Source organism: Cyprinus carpio, chromosome A4 (assembly GCF_018340385.1).
Source record: "Cyprinus carpio isolate SPL01 chromosome A4, ASM1834038v1, whole genome shotgun sequence".
In the NCBI taxonomy this organism is placed as follows: domain Eukaryota; kingdom Metazoa; phylum Chordata; class Actinopteri; order Cypriniformes; family Cyprinidae; genus Cyprinus; species Cyprinus carpio.
This window is the reverse complement of record NC_056575.1, coordinates 4,164,668-4,189,726: the sequence shown is the minus strand read 5'-3', so window position 1 is coordinate 4,189,726 and position 25,059 is coordinate 4,164,668. Positions and strand designations below refer to the sequence as shown.

Here is a 25,059-nt window from a genome sequence, read left to right as displayed (position 1 = left end):
TTGGACTAGGCGCGGTCACGTGATAGCGCCAAAATTCAAACTTTCACCAAATGTGCACAAGAGTCCCGGGACCTGAGTCTTTCCTTAACCCCCATCAAAATACATTTTATCACTCAGCATTGCCAGATTAACTCCAATAAACCACCCTCTGCACGGCTGCCATGAGATGAAGGTTTGATCCGCTTCCTATTATATGATGTGTTTTATTTTTAATGAGTTTGGTTAACTTAGTTGGGTAACGATGAATCACTAGGCCGCATGTCAGATAATAAAGGAAGATCGATTATACTTTAATAATTTAGTGCTTTAATTAGATTAACGTTAGCCTAAATATGAAGACGACAGCGAGCTCTGATGTGTTTTAAAACTACGATCAACGCGATGAGAGATCACTGTAACAAAATACATGATATTTTTGTATTTTCTACACAAAATATTCTACAAACCTGCATTGCACGTAGTCTTTTGTTTTGAATGATCTGTCAAACAACAACAACAACAGCAAGCCAGATTGAAAGTAATCATTTTGTAACGGTATTTTATATTTTAGAACTAAAATCGTCATTCAAGAGACGTTAACGTTAGACAAAAAAAAAGTCGTTTATCAACAGACCTTCTTATCATCGGTACATTCTGCCAAGATCTTCTAACATTTAACATATATTTATATTGAATGTGTATTTTACATACACATTTATTTTGACACTTATCAGCTTTTGATTCTAGATTGTGTATCGTTTTATTGTTTGTATGGAGCACCATACAAAGCGCCCAGTTTCCTGTAGCTGAAACACATTTCTAAATGTGTTGTATTTAGGAAGGAACTCTTTTAAGTTAGATGTAAACATGACATATTATGTGCTTTATATGTCGTAGACAGTCGTCAGGCAGGCCTTTTTGCTGTGAGCAAACAATGAGAGAGAGCCCGAGGAGACCCATCATCCTGAAGAGGAGGAAGCTGCCCTTCCAGAAGAGTGAGTCTGATGTAGGGTGCGATGAGGCTGATGGGGCGCGCCGCAAGACCACCCCGACCCCGTCCACCGCCCGCTGCTTCCCTGATGGCATCCGCATGATGGACCACCCCACCATGCCGGACACTCAAGTGGTGGTGATCCCGAAAGCAGCCGATCTGCAGAGCGTCATCAGCGCACTGACGGCCAAAGGGAAGGAGTGCGGGCCTCGGGGCCGAAACAAGTTCATCCTGCTCAGCGGCAGCACCAGTGCCCTCGGGTGTTTATCTACAGAACCTAGGGATGAGCTTGAGAAAGGTGAGGGACGTAGCTAAGACTTCCTTAAAAGCGTGTGGATGTTCTGGAAAATGAGTTTCCTGAAATGTCCTTTGTTATGATATCAGTGAAAAAGGAGACGGAGTGCTTCCCGCTGGATGACAGTCTGACAAACATCCAGTGGCTGGGAAAAATGAGCTCTGATGGGCTTGGATCAGAGTCAAACCAAAAATGCACCAACAAGGACAATCCAAGTGACTGTCTTCAGGTACACAACATTCTTTTTTTTTTAAATGCACGTTATAGGTTAGAGATAACTGCTATGCCATATTGCAAAAGGTAGGTAAAAAATAGGGGCAAAAATATTTGAGCATTCTGTTATAGATCTTATTTTGAATAATACATCTGTGCATGTTTCAAAAAATGTTTTGTAGTAAGGTAACACTTTACAATAAGGTTCATTAGTCAATTACTTTAGTTAACGTGAAATAAGAATGAACAACATTTCTACAGCATTTTTTAAATCTTATTTAATGTTAATTTACTAATGCATTATTAAAATCTAAAGTTGTGCTTGTTAACATTAGTTAATCCACTGTGAATTAACAATGAAATAAAACTGTATTTTCATTAACTAACATTAACAAAGAGTAATAAATGTATTGCTCATTATTTATTAATGTTAGTTAATACATTAACTAATTGAACCTTATTGTAAAGTGTTACCTTTAATATTTGATCAAAATGACTTAACTGGATCTTCTGGTGAAAACAACAGCCTGTTTGGTGTAAGCAAGACTTTCTTCTATATTTTGCTTTTTGGAATTTCATTGTTTAAAACTGTTTATTTATTTCCTTTTAACAGTCCACAGCTCCAGAAAAGGAGAAGGACCCTCTGTCTGAGAGACCACCATATTCCTACATGGCTATGATCCAGTTTGCTATCAACAGCAAGAAGAACCGACACATGACCCTGAAAGAAATTTACAACTGGATCGAAGACCACTTTCCGTACTTCCGAAATGTTGCCAAACCTGGATGGAAGGTAGTGTATAGAGCCAGTATAGTTTGTTTACCTCTCTTGTAAGATTTCAGAGTGTGATTTAATTTATTTTTTATTTTTTGTTAGAATTCCATACGTCATAATCTCTCACTGCATGACATGTTCGTCCGGGAGACGTCTCCCGATGGCAAGATCTCCTATTGGACGATTCGACCGGAAGCAAACCGCTGTCTCACTTTGGACCAGGTCTACAAGGTGTGTATACCTGATTTAAGTCTTAATACAGATCACACACTCGCTTCATTATGTGCCAGTCACTTACTGTGCTACTGTGTCCATTTCCTGGCTCGTCCCACAGCCTTTGGTTGACCCAGTGACCCCCACTTGCCCTCAGATCACACAAGTTGGTTTCAAACAAGTAAGACCCCTTTTCCTACTAATTGATCCTCTCATGGCAGATCAGCAGGTCGTAAGACAGGGACCAGCCTCTCTGCTTCTCCAGAAATCAGTTCTTTTATTTCAGGGATAGTCAGACAGATGGAAGCACGTTCAGTTTGAGATCATCGCTTGTTTTGTTCTTTTAATCATCTGAGAGTCATCGAAAAGGCAGACAGTATTGAGACTGCAGTTATTTTGAATGTCACATTTTGTGTAAAAGTAAAGAAAGTCTCTTTTTTTTTCTCTCTCTCTCTCTCTCTCTCTCTCTCTCTGTAGCAACAGAAGAGAGGTCCTCCGGAGCTGAAGAAAGCCATACCCACCACAGGTGAGTGTTGGATGAGAGGCATGAATGTCTCGGGAGTGCGTGATGAGTTTGTTTCCTGACAGTGGTTTGTCTTTGCTCACCCTCAGAGAGGAAGATGAAGCCGCTTCTGCCTCGGACGGACTCATACCTGGTTCCCATCCAGCTTCCTCTGGGTCAGTCACTCTTCCTGCCCTCCTCCAGTCCCGCGACTCTCGCCACTCCTCCACACGCTCAGAGCTCTTCCACTCTCAGCTCCAGCGGTGCGAGCAAGAGGGTCCGGATTGCCCCTAAGGTAAAAATTCCTCATTTATGTGAGTGATTTCAAATGCAGTACAGCACGCCACCAATACGTGTAAGTACTTTGCTATGCAAGAGATATTTATTTATAATTATTTAATTATTAATTTAAACAAATTATCTTTCTCATAATTATTTGGTTGCATGTGATTAACTCATTCATTTCACATGGGGGGAAAAACACTGAATTCCAGCCCTGTTGGAAAATCCAGCTAAAACGTCATTTATGATCTTTACCTGATCCAAGGTGGTGTAGATAGTTGATCAGGTGGACTTCCAGCTGGTTTTGGTAAACCATTTTAGAGCAGTCAACAAGGGTTTGCATTGCCCCTAATATGTCATATTTCAACCTGATATCAAAAGAAAAAAATGTTACAAATTCTAGCAAAACTTTAGACATCAGAGCAAACACTGCCATTGAATTTATATTAATTATACTAATATTAGTTGTATTAGATCATGGAAACACTGAATTTCAGCCCTGCAGGAAAATTTAGCTAATGTAAAACATTGTAATGCTTTTTTGGTCATTATAGTCTGATCCAAGTCATTCTAGATGGTTGGTCAGCTGGGCTTTCACCTGGTTTTGGGCCACATTCGGTGTATCCAACAATCCAATGATGGTATTCCAAAACCACCACATGCTAGAGTGATCTTTTTTTTCCCAGCATGGAATTCATAACTTGAGAAAAGTGTGTAGAAGTAGAGTGAATAGAGCACTGGTTGTTTAACACTTATGTGTGTTGTGAAAGGTCTCTCAGAGTGACGTGAGCTCTGTGATGCTGTGTGCATCCACCTCTCAGGATATAAAGGAGGAGCCTGTGAGTGTGTCTGTGACTCCTGAGGCGTCTGCGGCTCCGCCCCCCAAAACCAGACACCGAGAAAACAGCAGCTCCCGCCGCAAACAGCGTCTAGTCCTGCCAGCCACCGAGGAGCCCGTCCTGCTCTACCCCGACAGCACTCTCTTCGACTCGGGCGTGGTCTCCGACGCCTCCACCTTCCAAGACACTCAAGATCCAGAGACCCAGTCCACCTGTAAACCCGACCCCGACAGCCCGAACAGAGAATACGCTTTTAAAACGCCCATCAAGAGCAGCCACCCTTCCTCATCCACTCCCAGTAAGTTTCCCACAGTCCTGGAGCCCTGGAGGATCACTCCTGTCGGAAAGGGAGGCGTGCTGGACTTCAGCCCCATCCGTACGCCCAGCGGGCCACAGCTTACCCCGCAACGGCACGAACACACGCCTCTCAGCTTCAACAGCACGCCTTTCAAAGAGCTGGCGCTCTTCAGCTCCCCTCGAGAGCTGCTCACCTGCTCCAGACCCTCTCCTAGACGCTGCACTCCGACCTGCTCCAGAGAGCTGCTGCAAGTGGGCGCCGCCAACCGCTCTCTCACTGAAGGCCTCGTCCTGGATACCATGAACGACAGCCTGAGTAAAATCCTAGTGGATATCAGCTTCCCCAACCTGGAGGATGATGATCTCGGCATGGCAAACATCAGCTGGTCCCAATTTATCCCGGAGCTCAAGTGACTCCTGTAGCGCATCTCAACTTCTTTTATCCGAGCTGCTCACACTTCCTTCACTGCCTTTGATTCTTATTTACTTGCTATTGATCTCTTAAGTTTTTTCTTAATTTCTATTGCTATTTCACTGCCTTTTACTGTACGTGTTTGTGCTACTTTATTTGTGCGCAAAACTGTTAGTGACAAATGTACTTAGATGAGATTAATTTGCACAAGTTGTAATATATAAATATGAGTGTGTGAGAGAGAGTGTATATTATTAATGGACATACAGATTTACCAGATCAATTAATTTACACTACTCAATTCTACAGTATTTCTTTGTTTTGGAATGATTTTGAACACCTTGGATTAGCCAGATCGACTGATGGTAAAAATAGCTCACAAAAAGAGATTTTTAAGAGAATTTGGTGTGTAAAAAACCCTCACATTCAAATTAAAGGGATAGTTCACCCAAAAATGAAAATTCTGCCTCCACTTGTTCTAAACCTTTCTTCTGTTGAACACAAAAGATGACGTTTTGAAAAACGTTGGTGACTAAACAGCTGACTGTAGCCATTTTCATTTTTGGGTGGACTGTCCCTTTAATGGTTGTTCGTTAATTGCAGATGGTCATGTAAGTGTTGCACTGTACTAGAATTTGCTAGTCATTCATCTGAAGTGTATCGAGCCGTTTATAACATCCCATAATGTGTGTTTTCATGGTTTCAAGCACGTCAGAATAGGGATTCATCTCTGCTGCTGCTTTTCTGTATTCATGTGTTTTTACTATTAAGAACGATTTAAGACTTTGCATTCTGGATGTTGGATATGACCAAGATGAGCGTTCAGAGAGATTCGTGGTGTGTTACAAAGCTTTTAATGTTCATTTGCATATGCAAAGTGATTTATGAGCATGCACAGAGTTCATATGTGCTTCTATGCATATATGCTTACGTTGAATTCTTCCAATGAAAAACAGCAAGATGTCATAAAAATATACAAAAATTACATGGTCGACAGATTTATGGTGGAAAGATGTTACATCAGGATTAGAAATTAAGTACTATATTTACTAATAATAGTACGTTAATGCACACACGTTTGAAAATCTATGTAATAATCAACATTGACATTTCTCAACAGCGTACATTTTGGTGATACAAAAAAACTTCCCATCCAGACCCTCTGCCAATCAGAGAACCATAATAGGATGTGTTTTGTCCTATTTTTGAAGACTGTATTGAAATATGAAAGTTATCTACTAGGCATTTTACTGAGGTAACAGGCTTCAACCAGAAACACCCATTGTCATTTCCAACAAAGCATACAATTTGGTTTCTGTTCCTATTGTACTTACTTTTTGAGAATAAAGGGATACTTTATACAATCATATTTGTGATTTATTACAAAAAAAGGTGTAATTCCTCGAAGCAATCGATCGTATCTCTTCACAACACTTGCATTAAACTAGGTTTGGTTACTTTGACTTTCAATGGAGGGACAGAAAGCTCTCAGATTTTATTAAAAGTATCTTCACTTGTTAAGAAGATTGACCGAAGTATAATGGAATTGGAATGACATGATGGGGAGTAAATTATTAATTTTTGGGTGAACTATCAACAGCTGACTTTCCCGGGGTATGTTTAGACTTGTCTTTCATTTGAATAAAAACTACAGTAGATGAAAATGTAAGTGATGCTTGCACTATTGGATAGGGTGTGAGGATGTTGCTATGCTGTTGCTAGGGTAGTTAGGGGCAATAGAAATAGCAAGCACCACTAAAATGTAACTTTGATGCCCTTTGACACTCAGGTGTGTTAGATGGCATGAATTCAGCTGGTGTTTGGTGAAGTTCCATCAGTAGGTCTGCACTTCCTGCTGAGCCACTTCCAGGAATATCTGCAGATGTAGACTTAAATAATCTGCACAAGAAGAAGTTAAAGGTCAATCATTGGATCTTTTCTGCTTGGATAGAACTTAAAGTAGTGCTGGATTTAAATACAGTGTGTTCTTAAACAACAAACTGATATTTCAGCTGATGAAATGTCTTTCCGAAAAACAGTTTCAGTAGAAATTAATGGTTTTGAAACTCGTGAGTTGGACCTTTATACAGTGCATGGCATTGTAAAGACTAAATCTATCCCTCACAGCCTGGTTTTTAACCCGTGTTAAATTCAATATGGTGTCTAATCTGGCTATAAATCTATATCAATACATGTTTAGCTTATGGACTATGCAATAAAGTGCTTTGCATGACTCACTGAAGGCTTTTTTCCAGCGTTCAGGTATGTATGACTTCTTGACTGTCAGGTAATACACAGGTACTCCTGATAATGTGAGGGCACAGCTGCCGCCTGTATTCCAGGGGTCTGAATACAAGGACAGGCCCACGATGAAGAAACACACTATGGTAAAGACCACCGCAACTGCTAGAGGGACCTGAACACAGTCAAAACAGTGTTTAATTAGTACAGTGACAAATTCCTATTAATAAATCAGTTATCAGCCTTTTGCCAATGGACCTTGAATGGTCTGGGATGATCTGGAAATCTGTAGCGGTGGATGATCATTCCCAAGGTGGCCAAGGCGATGAAGAGCCACCGAGAGAAGGATGCAAAGTTGATCAGTTGAAAGATCTCTCCTCTCGCCATCATGATGATCACCAGAGGATACTATAAAGATCAGGAGAAAAGTAAGCGGACGTGAAGGAAATGGGAGAAAAGGATGAATGGATGGGATTGTACCAGAAATAGCACAGCTGGCAGTGGCGTTTGTCTGCGGATATGGATCATGGAGAAGATAGCCGGTAAGTGACCCTCTCTGGCTCCTACGAACAACATCCTGCAGAAACAGAGTTATAGAATCTTAAAGGAAATATTATATTAGATAAAAACTTATAGGCCATCCAAGATGTAGATGAGTTTGTTGTTTCATCAGAACAGATTTGGAGAAATGTGGCATTCCATCACTTGCTCACCAATGGATCCTCTGCAGTGAATGGGTGCCGTCAGAATGAGAGGCCAAACAGCTGATAAAAACATCACAATAATCCACACCGCTCCAGTACAATAATTAATGTCTTGTGAAGTGAAAAGCTGCATGTTTGTAAGAACTAAATGAAGACGTTTTAAAGTTAAACTGTCCTGTCACTTCTGGCCAAAATACTAGTCCATAGTCCATAATAACTCCTACTCCTGTGAAAAACTGAAAATCTGTTGTCCTCTCACATCAAAATCCACTAACATATTTGTTTTTTTGACTGGTTTTGCTTATAAATGGTGCTTGGTCTGTGCATATTTTTCTCCTGATTCAGACGAGATTTCTTTTTTCACTGGAGAAAGTAATATTATGGATAGATAACTCATAGTTAGCGAGAAGACAGTTTGAAGTTAAAATGCCCTGTCATGTGGATTACTTGTGGATTATTGTGATGTTTTTATCAGCTGTTTGGACTCCTCATTCTGACGGCACCCATTCACTGCAGAGGATCCACTGGTGAGCAAGTGATGTAATGCCACATTTCTCCAAATCTGTTCAGATGAGGAAACAAACTCTACATCATGGATGGCCTGAGTGCGAGTACAATTTTTAGCAAATGTTCATTTTTGGGTGAACTTCTGTTAAATTTTAACCTGTCAAGTCAAAGACTACTACAAAGATAAAACGTAAATTTATTTTGCCTCTATGTTTCTGATATCCTTACCTGGGTGAACTAAAAAATCCTCCATTAAGAGCTCCAAGGCAAGAAAGAGCAACTAATACTGGTATTGCTGGAGCTACACCCTGCAGAGCCCGACTTGCAAATGTCTGCAATGCATTAAGGACAACACAGTCATGACCTTTACTCTCCAAACTAAAGCCTGTAATAACATCTCCAAAGTCCAGCACTACTAACCACTGCCACGGCATCTGACATTAGTAACTCATTTGCGGTCATCATGGTGTAGTAAGCCACATTGACCAGCACGTAACACACGGTAACAGTCACCATGGAGAAAATGACAGCCAATGGGATGGTTCTAACAAGAATATATGAGAAATTAATCTAAGTGCCTTTATATAATTTTTTACAAATATTAAAAACATACGGTCAAGCTAACAATTTGGCAAAGCAGGAAGTTCAAAATACCTGTTTGGGTTAATTACCTCTTCCGTTATGAAATTTAGATAAAACCTGTAAGCAAAAACAAACACTTTTACATTGTTTTTGAAATCCCTTACTTTGGATTTCTATATATTTGATACTGCTAATACCCACCATCCACCATATGCATAAAGACCTGAATAAAAGGCCAAAGGAAGTTTGGTCAGAGATAAAGAATCAGAGTCAAAGGCATTCTGGAAATTTTCGGTTTTCCCTGAAACAGAAAATAATGGAAATATTAGTCCATTTTGGCCTGGAAGAGATACGCATAAAAATTCTTAAATGCATAATTGTTTGTATAGGAAACACATCTTTGAAATTTGTCAAGAAATACACATCATTTAATTTTCTTTAAGGTTTTTTTTTTTTTTTTTTTTTTTTTTTTTCATTTTAATTAAACAAAAATTTAATTAAAAAACTATTTAGAACTAATAACTATTTAAAAAAAAGTTTAAGACATATAACCATTAAAAATTACACTTTTTGCATTCAACTGAGTTTCAACCGAGGCTTTACAGATTATGTTACTCAGACTTTTTTTTTAAATCTCTTTTGATCTAGATTTGTCTCACCAAAATAAATAAATAAATAAATATATATAGATATATATATATACATATATATATATATATACATATATATCTATCTATCTATATATATATATCTATCTATATATAGTCATGCTCCTTTCCAATTTCTCACACACACTTTTGGGACTGAACTTTGTTGATAAACATGAATATGCATTCCTATTGATGAACCACAACAACGAAAACCTGAACATAAAAAAAAATGAATATTTAAAAAAAACAGAGCCATGATGAATATTTAATTTGAAAACATTCCAGCATACAGAAAAAACAACATGTAACTCTTACCATTGACCAGAGCCATGATGCCTGGGATGATGATCAGAATCAGAGCAAACATCTTGATGAAGGTCAGCAAGACCTGCGTACGTGCTGCCATTGACACACTCCAGCAGTTCATTGCCACCACAAATGCTGGGTAGAACAGTTCATAGTTTTACAAATTTAGCATTTTTTTTTTTTTAACTAAATCAATCCATTAAGTAGCAGCACTCACTGACTCCCAGCATGCTGACGAGTTTGACCAGAGCTGTTGGAGCAGCACACGGCATGAATAACGGCTCCACTACATACTGACCAAAAGCCAGAGACACGTACGTGGCCACTGCAGGTCTGAAATGACATTATGACTGGACTCACTCACAATTCTGTGAACACTGTCAAATACAAAAACTGCATGCACACACACCTGATGAATATGAACTCAGTCCACAGTCGCAGGAAGGCGGGCAGGGGCCCCAGGGTCTCCAACAGGTAGGTGTAATGACCGCCTGATTTTCTGAAGCTCGTGCCCAGCTCAGCATAGCATAAAGCACCTGATGAGAACATGCTATATTTCAAAAATGGATTAAACTTAAACACACAATAAAAAGATAGTATGAAGAGTGCTGGTAAGTAATCAAACAGTTATATACTATGGAAGTCAATGGATACCATCAACTGTTTGGCTAACAACATTTTTCAAAATATCTTCTTTTGTACCCAGCAGAAGAAAGAAACTCTCACAGACTTGGAACAACTTGAAGGTGTGTAAATGATGTCAGAATTTTCAATTTAGGATGAGCTATTCCTTTAATGGTGGACAGGCAAACGTATTCAGTAATTTAGGAGATTAACTAAGGCATGTTAAAGACTAAACTAAAAGGGTACACATGAAACCAAGACGTATGAACAAAAACACAACCAAACAAGACATAACCCTGACAGATAAATTTTTCAGGATTCTTTGATTAATGAAAAAAAAGCATTTGAAATAGAAATCTCTTGTAATATTATAAATATCTTACAGTCACGTTTGATCAATTTAATAAATAAAAGTATTATTTTTTTCTTGTGAATCTTATCTAAGGCAACAAAAAAGGTTTTCAGCTTTGATGTTAATGATTTCTGATGGTTTATGTGACATTGAAACTAGCGTAATGAGGATGAAAATTCAGCTTTGCATCACAGGAATAAATTTCATTCTAAAAGTAAATTAAAACAGAAAACAGTTATTTTAAATGTAAATAATAATTCACAATATTACTGTTTTTACAGCATTAAATAAATGCAGCCTTGGCTGCTCATAAGAGACTTCTTTTAAAAAACATTAAACATTATTCTAAACTTTTGACTGGAAGTGTATCTGCACCGAAGATGTTCCTCACCAAAAGTGGAGAGGACGCCACACAGAGTCCAGACCACCAGGGACAACCCCACACTTCCCGAATTCATCAACACGCCTTTGGGGGCGATGAAGATGCCGCTGCCCACCACAGTGCCGATGATGAAAGAAACTGACGGAAGCAGGCCTATCCTCCTCCTGAGATGAACTGCATCATCTTTCACTGTTTTGTCAGTACCTTCATCAGTGGCCGACTCTCTTTTAGAGACCCTCATCTCTCAGTGGGCCGATTTAGATCTTCACAAAGAAAATAATTTGCACAAAAAAAATCAAACACTACACTGCATCGTCATACACTATACACTGTAAAAAAAAAAAAAAAAAAAAAATGGTTCTGAAAGAGGGTTTTGAAGAGCCATTTTTGGTTCCACAAAGAACCTTCCAGTGAACAGTTCTTTAAAAGAACCACTTTTTTCTTAGCATAAATATCATTTTTAAAATCTAAACAACAATTTCCTGCTATAAAGAACCTTTTGACAGCTAACAGGGAACATTCTCAGAACGTTTTAACAAATGATCTTCCAGTCACATTAATAAAACATCCATTCAGATTTCACTCTTAATAATAAAGGTTCCATAAGAGGGGTTTTGCAGTGTTGCTGAAGTAGAAGAACCATTTTGGGATCCACAAAGAACCTTTCAGTAAACAGTTCTTAAATTAATCATATTTTTCTTGAATCAACCTTTTGTCCAATGAAAAGATTCCATGGATGTTAAAGGTTCTTCTTGGAACCACTAACGCCAATAAAGAACCTTTATTTTTAAAGTGAGCTGTCTGGTATTTTTCTCAAAACAGTAGCGCAAACATGTAATTTATACAATGTTCATAGAACTTCATCTATGAAAAGTTTTAGTCTGATGTTAATGCTTTTTAGATTTTACTACTGTTCAGAACATTCAAACATAACATTACCATAATGTTTGCAAAATGATGACGACGTTCACAACCCCCACCCTCCACCCTCCAAAAAAAAAAAACATTTTAAATACATTTAAAATCTGGATGTTTCAGATATTCAGAGAACATTCAGAATATTGTTTTCATAACTAACTGACTTTTGCGAGCTGGGCTGTGAAATAGAAAATTTTTAATTTTAGTGATTTTAAATCACCTTCGCTAAACATAGTAATTATTTCAAAACACAAATGCAAATCTTGATTTAAGAAAAATATGAGATCCATCAATCATTTTTTCTACTCACCAGTCAGAAGTAAGTAGTGAGACCAGTAAACTTTTCTCCTTTGCTCTTTATGCTGCTTGTTTTGCACCTCTTTTCATGCAGAGTAACCCTGGAAACTCACCATCCAGCTCAGAGCTCAAGCCAGAAACAAAGCCAGCAGTCTTCCCCAGATTCATCAACACCAGTAATTAAAGCCTTTTAGACGGGGAAAGCCATGTGCCATTGTGCTGTGTATGTGTGAAGCTACAGCGCACACAGCGGGACGCAGGAATCTACCATGAGGACCTCCTCTTCTTGTTGTAGCAGCTGCAAAGTTCACTTTTCTTCAACTTGAACATAAAAACAAACGAAAAAGTGACTACAGAAAATGCATTAGAATCCAAGAGCATTTTTGTTAAGTCTACCACACAGATTACTGAAAGCTCTTTCAGCACATGCTACAGAGTGTTAGTTTGTGTGTGTGAGGGGTCAGTCCTCACTGAGAGGGAGCTTAACAGTAAACTGTTACTGGCCAGGGGCCACCGATTTTCTCTCTCTCCTTGTTATGTGTCTGGCTGTCTACTTCATTTCGTCAGACATCAGACATGTGTGTTAAAATCTCTTTTGACTCATGAAGGGCCCCTATTGTGTTTTTCATTTTCTGTTGTGATGAAAAGCATGAAGTTTGTTAACAATTGACAGGCATAAATAGTGCAGGGGGATTTGAGAATGCATTCCTCAGTAGTGAAATGGAAAAAAGTTACAACATCTGCATGTTTTCTGAACATGTTTACACAGCTGATAATGAAGCCAAAAAAAGAGAGAAAAAAAGCCTGGAAAAGGTTTTTTTTTTTTTTTTTTAAATAGCCTACTTCACTGTAAATGAGTCAAATATGGACTAAATCCAACTGTTGGGTTAAATTTTTTTTATTCAATTTTTAACCCAAAAGTTGGGTTGAAACAACCCAGCATTTTTTTTAGTGTTTTAGTCATCACTACAAGTTAGAGAAAATGTTCATGAAGTTAAAAACATTTAATTACTTACTTAATTAATTAAAATCTGATTTAAATGAGTTTGTTGAAATGAAGAATCATACTTTAACTAAATTCGTTAAAATTAATGAAGAGACTGTACAACGTTATAATTATTTTTCATGAAATATATATTATGAAATAATATTTTTGTGATTTTTATATACAATATTTCAGGGATAACAATGAAAATTCTCAGTTGGCACACACTGCAAGACTCCGTGGGTCAAACGAAACCGATTTGATTAAAATATGCGGCAAGTTCACGTGTACGTCAGGAGAGGGGCGTGGCCATCTGCGTCACTGCAGCCACGTAATCAGGGAAGTAGGAAGTGCAGCGCACGCCCTTCAGTTGCAGAAACAGCACAGTGAGTATAAACGTCATATGTCTTCATATTAAATGATTTAATGACAGATATATAATAAATAGTTTGCATATGTTTTGTTTTCGTTCGCATGTCCAGATAATGTGTGCGGTTGTGTGATTAGCAGATTCATTCATTCATTTCAGATTGAATGAAGTTATTTTTTTTTTTTATATTTTAATTTTTTGCTGCTCTTTAAATGTCATGGTTATATTTACGTCTTTTAGTATATGTAGTGTGTTAGTTTGCATGTTTTATTGTTCAGATGTTCGTTTATAATTGTTTTCAAAATCAAGCTTGGATAAATTATTAGGGACAGGCAAATTATTCACTGCAGTTTATTTAGGAATTGATTGATTGATTAATTGTTTTGATTTTCCATCTGGTTTATATGTGCACCACAAACTGCTTTGGGTTTTGAACACTTATCATGTTTATACATGAAAAAATGCAGTGTTTTAGTGGTAATCATTGTGGGTGATCCTGTTATGAAAGTTGTAAAGAATATGATTTAATAAATAAATCGAGCTGGGTGATTGAAGTTGATCTTGTGTTTGTTTTCAGAGATGGCTCAGTTTGAGGAAGTGTCTCAAAAGTCCAAGCTGCATCCGAAGCCGGAGGGCCTGACGTTGCAGTATGGCACAGCTGGATTCCGCACTCACGCCAAACATCTGGATCACATCATGTTCCGCATGGGGCTGCTGGCAACTTTGAGGTCCAAAAAAACAAAATCCACCATCGGAGTCATGGTGACCGCGTCTCATAACCCAGAGGTGAGCAACACAGCCATCTGTGTCACAACTATTTCACTTTCCAAGGACGCTCCTGCAATGTTTTCATTATTTTCAGGAGGACAATGGGGTGAAGCTAATTGACCCCATGGGGGAGATGGTGACAGCGGCATGGGAGGGATACGCCACACAGCTCGCTAACGCCGAGCAGGACTCTCTTCTCAAAGAACTGAAGGACATTATCAAGAAAGAGGACATCGACATGAGCGAGCCTGCAAGCGTCTACGTCGGCAAAGACACCAGGTAACCTGGCTTCTGTTTACACAGTGGGAAGGTTAACAAATGTCAAAATTGAAAGCTTAAGTACATACAGAGAGAAGCTACTAAACCTGTAGACTACTGGCCAAGCCAGTATATCAAGTCAGAAAACGGCCAGCAGAGATTGTCTGTAAATGTAACTGAATAGCCAGTGTAGCCGAAAATAATCATACTTACTGTTATCATAATCAGGATTCATTTCATACAACATATTCCATAGTATATATACATAGTTATGCATATTAAGTGAAAAAGGTGCAAGCTGAAGCCTTAGTTTATTATGCATACCCTTTTCATTATAATTCTAATAAGTGTAGTTTCACTACTAGATTTATACAAAATAACACAGAAATTTATTTAAAAAAAAAAAATTAAGAAAACTTTTATAGACTATATAACTAAAAGTTGCACGTTTCATACATGAATACAGTTGTTTCAAGTATTATATATGCTGTACAAATGATCTGTTTTTGAGTTTTATATCAGTTTATCATCTTAATTAAAAAAAGCTAAATGTTTAAAAATTGCAAAGTGAACTACATTTTTTTTTTAAATTTATTGTCACAGTTATTTCACAATTTCACCACTTTAGATATACATCAATGTTTTATATTTGTCCTTGCAATTATTTTTTTTAAGTATGCGTTTATACTGGCTCACTCTCATTTTAAACAGCTGTGGATGCATGTGAAAAGCAGTTTACTATGTGCTTTATACATGCTTTAACTGTGCAGTTTTGAATCAAACAGATCACTAATTTTTTTAAACTCTTGTAGCACGTAGATGGTTTATGAGGTGGATAAAATTGCTTTATAAACAAGAAAAATATCATTTTATTCCACAACAAGAAAAAAAAGAAGAAAGTTAAAAAATTTAAGCATTTGATAAATAATATATTGGATGATTCCTAATAGAAGGCTTGATTTACATTCTCTATTGCGCTCATCTGTAGTCTGTAAAAAGGATGAATGTGTAATGAAGTGTAGTGTTTTATTTCTCTTTGTTTATTTTCTTCAGACCCAGCAGTGCTAGTCTCGCTCAGGCTGTATTGGATGGCGTTTCCAGTTTGGGTGGCAAAACTCATGGTGTGAATATGAAATTTTAAAACCTTAATTTATCGACTCGTATATAACTCATTTAAAGTTGTCTTGCATTTCATTATATTTCAGAGTATAAGTACAGTTGGTTTGCCCACAGATATGACAGTACAAAGGTTGATGAATTGCTGTGTTGATTATTCTGTGACAGACTGATAGGTGTGTGTTTCTCTTTAGACTATGGTCTGGTCACCACTCCCCAGCTGCATTATATGGTGTGCTGCTGCAACACACATGGCTGCTACGGCAGTCCCACTGTTGAGGGCTACTACCAAAAACTCTCACAGGCTTTCCTTCAGCTCACTCAGAATGTAAGGCCGACAAAAAAAACATTAAACAATTACGATGCATATTATTGTTCTTGCATTAATTGCTTCCCTGCTTATATCCCAAAGGCCTTAAACCGCACCGACGATCAGAAGAGGCTTCTGGTGGATGGAGCCAACGGCATCGGCGCACTGAAGATGAGAGAAATGGAGCCGTTTCTTCGCTCCGAGCTGCAGGTGGTGCTTTCGAATGACGGCAGTAGTGGGAAACTCAACCACATGTGTGGAGCAGATTACGTCAAAGTGCAGCAGAAAGCGCCTCAAGGTCTGTCTGAACTCCTCGAGGGACGTCTCATGAGAAAACTCTACCCTTTTCACATGAGTAGAAGATGGTGTAATATCTGTGTTTGTATTAACTAAGGAGATAAGCCTTGAAAAACACTACACTACTGCTCAAAAGTGCAGAATAATTATGCTTTTTTTACAAACTTTTGACCGGTCGTGCATATCATTCTTTCATACTGAATTATCTGAGAAATCTCTTGCTTCTTTCACTCCAGGTATGAATATGGGAGAAGGTGAGCGCTGCTGCTCGTTCGATGGTGATGCCGATCGCATTGTTTACTACTACACCGACTCTAAAGGCTGCTTCCATCTGCTGGACGGAGACAAGATCGCTACTCTCATCAGCACGTACCTCAAAGAGCTGCTCACACAGGTTCTGAACACATTCTAGAATGAAAGGGCCACATCCAAATATGAACTCGTGCATTCATTTTCTCTGTGTGCTTGTGTTCAGGCAGGGTTGAACTTACAGATTGCTGTTGTTCAGACAGCATATGCTAATGGGAGCTCAACTCGCTATTTGGAGGATGTCATGAAGGTGATGCTCTAAAAATATCTCCTGTTACTATAGTATGTTCCAGTTAATGCTTAAACTTGCCGTTTATGAGATGTAACCTTTGGCTTCTCCACAGGTCACAGTATGCTGTACGAAAACAGGAGTTAAGCACCTACATCACGCAGCGCAGGAATATGATATTGGAGTGTATTTTGAGGCAAATGGACATGGAACTGTGAGTTCACTGCTAAATAATGCCATTTTACAAAGGCAGAGTCCTGGGTGATTGGGTAAAGGTACACAAGTCGGTTGAGGGGTTTTGATTTGAAAATTCAAAAATGGCAGCAACACTCGATTTTGACTTTAGAACTTTACATTTATATTTAAAATGTTGTATTTTTAATCTAACTTTTTGCATTTCAAATTTACATTTAAAAATGTTACATTTTAAATTATTTAAAAATTTTACATATTTAATTTAGAATTTTAAATTTCACAATTTACATTTAGAATTTTAAAGTTTAAATTTTGAATTATTTTGAGCCTGCAGATAATAAGTTACCCTGGACCACAAAACCAGTCATAATGGTACATTTTTCAAAATTATTATATATTTATAAATCATCCAGAAGATGAATAAATAAGCTTTCCTTTTATGTATGTTTATTAGGATCAGACAATATTTGGCTGAGATACAACTATTTGAAAATCTGGAATCTGAGGGTGCAAAAATCTAAATACTCAGAAAATCACCTTTAAAGTTGTCCAAATGAAGTGCTTAGCAATGCATATTACTAATCAAAAATTAGGTTTTGAAATATTTACGGTAGGAAATTTACAAAATATCTTCATGGAACATGAACTTTGCTTAATATCCTTATGATTTTTGGCATAAAAGAAAAAATCTATCATTTTGACCCCTACAGTGTTTTTTGGGCTATTGCTAAAAATATGCTCCAGCGACTTAAAGAGTGTTTTTGTGGTCCAGGGTCACATATTAAGACTTAGATATGAGGTCATGCTGTTCTTATTAAAATGTCCAACTATACTTCAGTTTTTCATGACTTATTTTAATAAAGGTTAAATGCTTTTAAACTTGTATTAATTTGAAGCCACACAATTTAGCATTCCCATCATGTTAAAACGTAATATCGGTGATTTCCGAGCTTTGTTAGTTTTAACCAGTGTTTTTTGCTGGTATGCTGCAGGTTTTGTTCAGCAAAGCAGCACAGAAACAGATTCAAGAGCTGGTGAAAGACCCAAACGCAAACGATGAGAGAAAACGAGCGGTGAAACTCCTGGAGAGCACCATCAATCTGATCAACCAGGTACAGACAAACACGAACACCATCAAACTGGATCACCAGACGCTTTACTAGAACTATTTTAAGTGTCTTTTTCAATGCTTAACTCTCTTTCTCTTCTCTGCAGACGGTGGGAGACGCGATCTCAGATATGCTAATGATTGAAGCAGTGTTGGCCATCAGAGGGATGTCTGCGCAAGACTGGGATGCAATTTACACAGACCTGCCCAACCGCCAACTTAAAGTCACGGTGTGTGCTGGTGTGTGTGTTTGTGAGGTTTTTGAGTGTAAGTGTGTATATTTAACTGTTGCACTCTGCAGGTGTCAGACCGGCGTGTCATAGATACGACAGACGCAGAGAGGAGGGCCGTGAGTCCAGAGGGGCTGCAGGACACCATCGACACGCTTGTCAAGAAATACAAAAGCGCTCGGTCCTTCGTTAGACCGTCTGGAACTGAAGATGTGGTCAGGGTCTATGCTGAGGCTGACACACAGGTACACATGATCATTATGCTCGTTTTCTCTGATATATTGCAGTGTATTTGATTGTAATTGCAATTTTTCTGTGTTTATGTGCAGGAAAGTGCTGATAGTCTGGCTCATGAGGTCAGCCTGGCTGTGTATCGTCTTGCTGGAGGAATCGGAGACGAGCCAAAACCTCTACACTAATTAAACATGCATGCATGTATAAATACTGTAAATGTACAGTAAACTAGTTTTTGTGGCGCAAACAAATGTTTCGAATGATTTGGGAGATGACAAATGTCGTACTGTATGAATGACCAACAGTCTTTCTAAATGGAAGTGTATGATTATGAGGGAATGTTAAACCATGATCTATGTGAACATACGTTTACACTCATTTCATCAGAGAAAAATCAAGTTTTGCCTTTTTTTTTTCTCAATTTTACATGCCATTTTGAGAATAAAAGAAAATATTCAGTAGTTTGGGGTTGGTAAGATATTTTAATAGTTTAAAATATACTGTAAAAACAGTAATATTGTGAAATATTTTTCTATTTGCATATATTTTAAAATGTAATTCAATTCCTGTGATGGTAAAGCTGAATTTTCTTCAGTGTCACATGATCCTTCAGAAATCATTCTAATATGCTGATTTGCTGCTCAAGAAACATTTCTGATTATTATCGATGCTGAAAACAGTTGTGCTGATTCATATCTTTGTGGAAACCATGATAATAATTTTCCAGGATTCTATGATGAATAGAACGTTCAAATTAACATAATTTTTTTGTCCAATGTAAATGTCTTTCTGTAACGTGATAAATTTAATGCAAAAAAAACAACAACAACCTAAAACTAGTAACCCCAAACTTTTGAATAGTAGTGTATGTGCAATCAAAACTGTGTAGCTCTCTAATAAAAGCCTTATTGTATTAAATAAAATAGAGGTGAATTAAACTTAAGGTAAAGCATACTGGATTGTATGTAGCATTATGTGATTTTATACCTGTTTATTATATATGCAATCTGGGTTCTTAGAAAATTAAATAAATATTTAATCCTATCATTCCGGTGGATTCTTCTATCTGATATTTCCTGTAAAAGTAAAAAAAAAAAAAAGTTCTTGCTATATAAAAGCATTGCTTCTCTGTGTGTGCCACATATGCACTGCATTAAAACAACATCAGTCACTGCTGCTATGCAATCAAACTTTATTTTGAAGAATCAGATGACACATGGTTAAACGCTTATAGACGCAGTTACAGCAGTTTAGTCAAAGCACAAAGTAGGTAGCAAAGGATGAGACTTTTTTGACATTTGCTTTGTAACCAGTTTTGATATCGGAATGTGAGATCTGAGCAACAACAACTCTAAACGAATAAACTAGGATATGGAGGTTTGGAATGAGACTATTTCAATCGTTCTCCTCTGCGGCGCCAGAGATAGTGATGGTACGTTCTTGTGTGTCCCTTTGAAACGTGTCCTCATCTGTCTTAACTGTTCTGCAACCAAAGAGAGATGGGAATTAGCATCCACATGCATTTTATAATATAATAACATGAAAAAAGTATGAAGTTGTTTTGTAATATTGTGGTGGAATGGTTTACTTGTACCTAATGAGGACGGTCTTCCTCTCCGTCATCTCCACAGCCTGCTCGTGAGTGTACTCCCCCACAGACTCGTGATGGTTGTGGTCGACCAGTGTGCTGCTGGAGAGCATCTTCTCTGAGGCGGCCGAGCTCACCGCTCCACTGATCGCCCCAGAGCTCACGCTCATGAGAGACAGACCGCTCACCATACTGGACAAGCGACTGTCTTCTCCCTCTATCAGCTTCCTGCAAAACACCAGGCACATCAAAATGAGTTAGATATGGATAGTTGCCAAGAATTTTAAACTATGTGTATATGGTTAACCATTTTTAATCACCATATTATGGAATCCCATTTCTGCCACAGGATAAAAAAAGGGAACTGTGACTATTTATATCAATATTGAAAACTCTTTTTTTCACAATTTTGAGAAAAAAATCAGAATTGCAAGATATAAACTCGCAATTCAGTGATAAAAGTCTGCATTGTAAGATAAAAATGTGCAATTTTTTTTTTTTTTTTAATTAAGAGTTTATATCTTGGAATTCTGAGATAATTTCTCACAGTTCTGTGTTTACGTCTCAAAAAAAAAAAAAAAAAAAAATTGCGAGATACAATGTATCACTCGTTCAAGGTGACGTGGTGTGATGGCAGCACTGCAGTACCTGTATGTGGTGATTTCAATCTCCAGCGACATCTTAAGGTTGAGCAGTTCCTGATATTCTCTCAGCAGCAGCCCAATCTTCCCCTTAATAGACTTCAGTTCCTCCTTTAGAGTCTCGATACGGATCTATGACGCATGATTTAGAGAGATCTTCAAATCAAATCAAGTGTAGCTCACTCATGAATGGTTGTAACATCTTGCTATGAGGTTGGTTTCTGGGTGGTTGCAACAAAAAAGTGCCCACCATGGGTCTCAATGATATTCTGCCTAGAAAACCTACAGTTGATAAGTTTGACTGGCTGCATTCGAAATGGCATACTTCCCTATACTATAGTAAGTGAAAAGAGTAGTATTTTTGAATTTGCAGTATTTATAAAACAGTAGGCAAAGGGTAGCAAGCTACTACGTCCATCGAGATTCTGAAGTGCACATATGATGGACACTTTACTATCCCATCAGTCCACAGGAGAGGATTTGTGAATAGAAGTGTAACAACGAAACTATGCTGGTAGGTGCAGATTACATTTATATTATATAGAATGTATTTTTTTTAACACTTGTCAAGTAATTGCATTTTGGTCGTAGCCATTGTGACACTGAAGGGGGCGTGGCTTTACCTGTAGCTCCTCCTCCTCTTTCTTGTGTCTCTCCTGTGCTTCCTGGATCTGGAGCAGCAGTGCTTCATTCCTGTTTTTAAGAGCGTCCAGTTCTCTCTGTTTATTCTGAATCTAAAAACACATATGCATTCAGTTTATAAGGCAGTACAGTTTGGTGCTTTTATTAAATGAGGCTCAGGACAGGATTTCCCGCACCTCTCTCTTGTAAGCTGTGAGTTCCTCTCTGATGCTCCTCGCTGTGTCCACATGCCGTGATGTAGCTTTGTTAAGATCTTGAAACTTTGCTTTATACCAAGCGTCCATCTCCTAGTGAACACCGGTCGGGAAAAACATGAGCAGATGTGTCCAGTTTAAGGGATAATGAGGTTTATATGCGGCCCGTCTTCAATACCTGCAGGTTTTGGGCAGCGATACTGTCATATTGAGCCTGGATCTGTTTGAGGGCGGATGCCAGATCGGGCAAAGAGAAGGCCACATCTACTTTAGCCACAGATCCATAAATCTGAGCCATCAGCTCCTCGATTTCCTGACATACAGAAAATTTTGATAAATGTCAGAAAATAAATTCAGTTATATAACATATCAATGCAATGAAATATCAAGTGATTAACAATAAAATCACATAACAATTTGAAAATATTCTTTGAGAATAGTAAAACTAAATTTTACACTATAAAAAAAAAGTTGCTGCCTTAAGTTTTTAAGAATAATAAATGAATCTTGTATAACTTAAAAAACTTAGTTTGATAAGTGTGATAAAATATATATATTTTTTGATAAGTTAAAGTAATGGAAAAACATATGTTGACTTATTTCATTTTTTACAGTGGATACAGATGAAATGTATTATATTATATTATATTATATTATATTATATTATATTATATTATATTATATTCAGAATTGTGAGATGTAAACTCAGAATTGCAAGAAAAAAGTCACAATTCTTATTATATATTATTATTTCTAATAATATGATGACATTTATAATATTATAATGTTAGATAATATTATATTTAAATGGTCTGCACCTTTTTGTGAATCCTCTGCAGGAACTCAAGCTCCACTTCCAGGTTCTCCAGTCGTTTTTCCAAGGCAATTCGGGCGGATGTGGCTGCGTCCACATCCTAGTAGACAGAGGGAGTTTGAACCCCAATCATTATGTAAAACCAAGTGATGTTACACTTTGTGTATTAAGTTGGACCTTACCGGTCTGAAGGTTTCAATTTCAAGCTCTGCCTTTTTCCTGGCCTCCAAAGCCTCCTCGTATTTCACCTTCAGCATTTCCAGCTGACCTGCCATGGCATCCTTTGCTGCTACTGCCAGGTCCTACGAAAGCAAGGGTAGTTACTTGTTAGAAATGAGTAATTTATTGTCTAAATGTGTTAGAAAGTCATAATTGGCCTGTGGTCATCCCTCACCCGCTGGACTTTCATCTGGTCAGCAATCCTCCTCAGCTCCCTCAGCTGGTCCTCATAGAGCAGCCGCAGACCGGACGGCTTCACGTAGTGGCTCTTGATGCCCTCAATTTCTGCCTCCAGCAGCTTGTTGCTCTGCTCCAGAGAGCGTACCTGGAACAAGCACACTCAAACTCACAGGCCGGTCTGCAGAGTGGGACAGCAAAAGGAGAAGATGGAGGAGCGTGCCCCAGAAGTGTCTTACCTTCTCGATATATACAGCCAGACGGTCATTGAGGACGACCATCTCCTTTCTCTCACTGGTGCGTGTGCTGAGGAAAGCCTGGTTCTCAGCGGCTGCAGCGTCCAGATCCAGCGCACCCCCAGCAACCCCCAAACCCCTGCCCAGACACAGCGTTCCCATACTCACACTGCTGAAGAAGGTAAACAATGTTTACTATTGTAAATATTGTATTTTTTAAAGACAAAAAGTGACAAAGTGACGTGACATACAGCCAAGTATGTGGTGACCCATACTCAGAATTCAAGCTCTGCATTTAACTCATCCAAAGTGCACACAGACACAGTGAACACACACACACATCGTGAACACACACCCGGAGCAGTGGGCAGTCATTTATGCTGCGGCGCCCGGGGAGCAGTTGGGGGTTCGGTGCCTTGCTCAAGGGCACCTCATTCGTGGTATTGCCGGCCCGAACCCACAACCTTAGGGTTAGGAGCCAAACTCTCTAACCATTAGGCCATGACTTCCCCAAAGGGAATACAAGCTATTTGACCAATTAAATGATCAAATATAGTAATAATGGAATACAATTATTATTATTAATGATATTATATGTTATTGTTATATTATAGCCTATTACAGCCAGTGTTATTTTAGTATCATTGATATAATATAATATGTTTGTTTATATTTAGAATTAGATTTTATTTTTACATTTTCTGTCTTGTGTATTTAGTCAAGGTTTTAGTAAATTTATTTGTGTTTTTGACATTTTTCTTACTTTTTTTTTTTAAATAAGTCTTTATATAAGTTTTAGTTTTTAGTGTTAGTTTATTTGTTTTTTGTTGTTTTAGTACTTCAACTGTATCTAAACAGAAATGAGAATTGTTACCCTGGCATCTAGCTGAAATATCTGTTATATGTTATTATAATGTTTTTTATGCTTTTAGTTTTAGTTAACAGTAATATTATATTATATTATATTATATTATATTATCGCCAAAGTTATTCTAGTATCGTTGATATGCTTTTATATATATTTTTTCAATATTTTAAATTAGATTTTATTGTTACATTTTATATTATCATTTTCAATTTAGTTCCGAGGGTTTTTTTAATTGTATTAATTTTTTAATGTCAGCATAGTTTTTAGTTTTAGTTATTTTAGTAGCCTACTTAGACCTAAAGTGCACAAAAATAAGAAATGTTATAGCTAACATAAAATAAGCGATGATATATGATATGATATGATATGATATGATATGATATGATATTTTAAGGCATACCTGGTCATGCGTGATTTGCGGGATCCGGAGAGCGCCCTGCGTGCCATAGTGCCGCTGCGGGTGTAACTGGCAGAGCGGTGGCGCGCGGCTCCGCGGGGGGGCGAAGGGCTGCAGACCCGGACCTGAAGCGTGGAAGACGAGGTCAGGCCACCCTCGAAGTGACGGCGGTAAGAGGACATCCTCTCTGGGCTGTTACTCATGGTGAAGCTGTGGTTCCTCGCGCGTGTCCAAAGATGCTCCAGAAGCGTTGTGTCCGCACTCACTGATGATGGGGCTTTATACCTGCTGTCCGCGCGAGGAATCTCGAACCTCAGCTGAACCCTCCGCTCAACTATCTGACGGGCCACCGCGAAGAGCATCACCGCGGTAAAAATAGACGAGTCAGCGAGCCTTATACTAATGAAATTCTCCGCACTAAAACTCTCTAAAAACTCGGAGACTGAGAGGGCTGGTGACGTCATCAAAGAAAAGCGCACGCTGCTATAATTTACTTTATTATGTTCTGGAAAC

General features: G+C 38.1%; 4 protein-coding genes across 10 annotated transcripts; 2 read left to right on the top strand and 2 right to left on the bottom strand.

Moving 5' to 3' along the window:
- The first annotated feature begins 14 nt into the window (after positions 1-14).
- On the top strand, positions 15-6,162 carry LOC109062039 (forkhead box protein M1-like). 4 transcript variants are annotated; one of them, XM_042747498.1, is made up of 9 exons: positions 15-172; positions 877-1,268; positions 1,355-1,494; positions 2,092-2,271; positions 2,356-2,484; positions 2,588-2,647; positions 2,944-2,992; positions 3,079-3,263; positions 4,021-6,162. In XM_042747498.1, exons 2-9 carry the CDS (start codon positions 914-916, stop codon positions 4,798-4,800), a joined length of 1,878 nt encoding a protein of 625 aa, XP_042603432.1. In that variant the 5' UTR covers positions 15-172; positions 877-913; the 3' UTR covers positions 4,801-6,162. The 4 variants fall into 4 exon arrangements, with proteins under 4 accessions (XP_042603432.1, XP_042603430.1, XP_042603434.1 ...); XM_042747496.1 differs by having other exon boundaries at positions 2,089-2,271; XM_042747497.1 differs by lacking the exon at positions 15-172 and adding an exon at positions 226-626 and having other exon boundaries at positions 2,089-2,271.
- Positions 5,637-12,840, bottom strand: LOC109060290 (cystine/glutamate transporter-like). Its single transcript, XM_042747609.1, has 13 exons — positions 12,375-12,840; positions 11,156-11,409; positions 10,198-10,324; positions 10,006-10,121; positions 9,798-9,923; positions 9,034-9,133; positions 8,905-8,949; positions 8,671-8,794; positions 8,479-8,582; positions 7,520-7,616; positions 7,298-7,447; positions 7,037-7,214; positions 5,637-6,697 (listed from the first exon to the last, which is right to left on the bottom strand). The coding sequence occupies exons 2-13, from the start codon at positions 11,385-11,387 to the stop codon at positions 6,633-6,635; spliced, it is 1,464 nt and encodes a 487-aa protein (XP_042603543.1). The 5' UTR covers positions 11,388-11,409; positions 12,375-12,840; the 3' UTR covers positions 5,637-6,632.
- Positions 12,841-13,587: 747 nt separating this feature from the next.
- On the top strand, positions 13,588-19,252 carry LOC109111645 (phosphoacetylglucosamine mutase-like). Of its 2 annotated transcripts, none has more exons than XM_019124606.2 (13): positions 13,588-13,732; positions 14,294-14,502; positions 14,579-14,763; positions 15,796-15,863; positions 16,053-16,186; positions 16,271-16,466; positions 16,702-16,859; positions 16,941-17,024; positions 17,119-17,217; positions 18,191-18,310; positions 18,414-18,536; positions 18,608-18,781; positions 18,866-19,252. In XM_019124606.2, the coding sequence occupies exons 2-13, from the start codon at positions 14,296-14,298 to the stop codon at positions 18,953-18,955; spliced, it is 1,638 nt and encodes a 545-aa protein (XP_018980151.2). In that variant the 5' UTR covers positions 13,588-13,732; positions 14,294-14,295; the 3' UTR covers positions 18,956-19,252. The 2 variants fall into 2 exon arrangements, with proteins under 2 accessions (XP_018980151.2, XP_042603524.1); XM_042747590.1 differs by lacking the exon at positions 13,588-13,732 and adding an exon at positions 14,154-14,202.
- Positions 19,253-19,945: 693 nt separating this feature from the next.
- LOC109112243 (desmin-like) lies at positions 19,946-24,923 on the bottom strand. 3 transcript variants are annotated; one of them, XM_042747551.1, is made up of 11 exons: positions 24,550-24,923; positions 23,285-23,453; positions 23,044-23,193; positions 22,832-22,951; positions 22,654-22,749; positions 22,014-22,148; positions 21,818-21,928; positions 21,623-21,733; positions 21,007-21,131; positions 20,365-20,586; positions 19,946-20,253 (listed from the first exon to the last, which is right to left on the bottom strand). In XM_042747551.1, the coding sequence occupies exons 1-11, from the start codon at positions 24,906-24,908 to the stop codon at positions 20,166-20,168; spliced, it is 1,686 nt and encodes a 561-aa protein (XP_042603485.1). In that variant the 5' UTR covers positions 24,909-24,923; the 3' UTR covers positions 19,946-20,165. The 3 variants fall into 3 exon arrangements, with proteins under 3 accessions (XP_042603485.1, XP_042603501.1, XP_042603492.1); XM_042747567.1 differs by having other exon boundaries at positions 19,946-20,248; XM_042747558.1 differs by having other exon boundaries at positions 23,285-23,450.
- Positions 24,924-25,059: the final 136 nt, after the last annotated feature.

What these genes read in the sequence shown, in the direction of transcription:
- LOC109062039 (XM_042747496.1), top strand. Translation starts at nt 914, where the DNA reads ATGAGAGAGAGCCCGAGGAGACCCATCATCCTGAAGAGGAGGAAGCTG. An exon ending in ATCCAAGTGACTGTCTTCAG is followed by an intron (nt 1,495 to 2,088) that starts GTACACAACATT and finishes ATTTCCTTTTAA; the next exon opens with CAGTCCACAGCTCCAGAAAA. An exon ending in GAAAGCCATACCCACCACAG is followed by an intron (nt 2,993 to 3,078) that starts GTGAGTGTTGGA and finishes GCTCACCCTCAG; the next exon opens with AGAGGAAGATGAAGCCGCTT.
- LOC109060290 (XM_042747609.1), bottom strand. Translation starts at nt 11,387, where the DNA reads ATGAGGGTCTCTAAAAGAGAGTCGGCCACTGATGAAGGTACTGACAAA. An exon ending in TGCCAGCTGTGCTATTTCTG is followed by an intron (nt 7,448 to 7,519) that starts GTACAATCCCAT and finishes TGATCTTTATAG; the next exon opens with TATCCTCTGGTGATCATCAT. An exon ending in ATCATCCCAGACCATTCAAG is followed by an intron (nt 7,215 to 7,297) that starts GTCCATTGGCAA and finishes GACTGTGTTCAG; the next exon opens with GTCCCTCTAGCAGTTGCGGT.
- LOC109111645 (XM_019124606.2), top strand. Translation starts at nt 14,296, where the DNA reads ATGGCTCAGTTTGAGGAAGTGTCTCAAAAGTCCAAGCTGCATCCGAAG. An exon ending in TACGTCGGCAAAGACACCAG is followed by an intron (nt 14,764 to 15,795) that starts GTAACCTGGCTT and finishes TATTTTCTTCAG; the next exon opens with ACCCAGCAGTGCTAGTCTCG. An exon ending in TTTGGGTGGCAAAACTCATG is followed by an intron (nt 15,864 to 16,052) that starts GTGTGAATATGA and finishes GTTTCTCTTTAG; the next exon opens with ACTATGGTCTGGTCACCACT.
- LOC109112243 (XM_042747551.1), bottom strand. Translation starts at nt 24,908, where the DNA reads ATGCTCTTCGCGGTGGCCCGTCAGATAGTTGAGCGGAGGGTTCAGCTG. An exon ending in AAATTGAAACCTTCAGACCG is followed by an intron (nt 22,750 to 22,831) that starts GTAAGGTCCAAC and finishes TCTGTCTACTAG; the next exon opens with GATGTGGACGCAGCCACATC. An exon ending in TCACAGCTTACAAGAGAGAG is followed by an intron (nt 21,734 to 21,817) that starts GTGCGGGAAATC and finishes ATGTGTTTTTAG; the next exon opens with ATTCAGAATAAACAGAGAGA.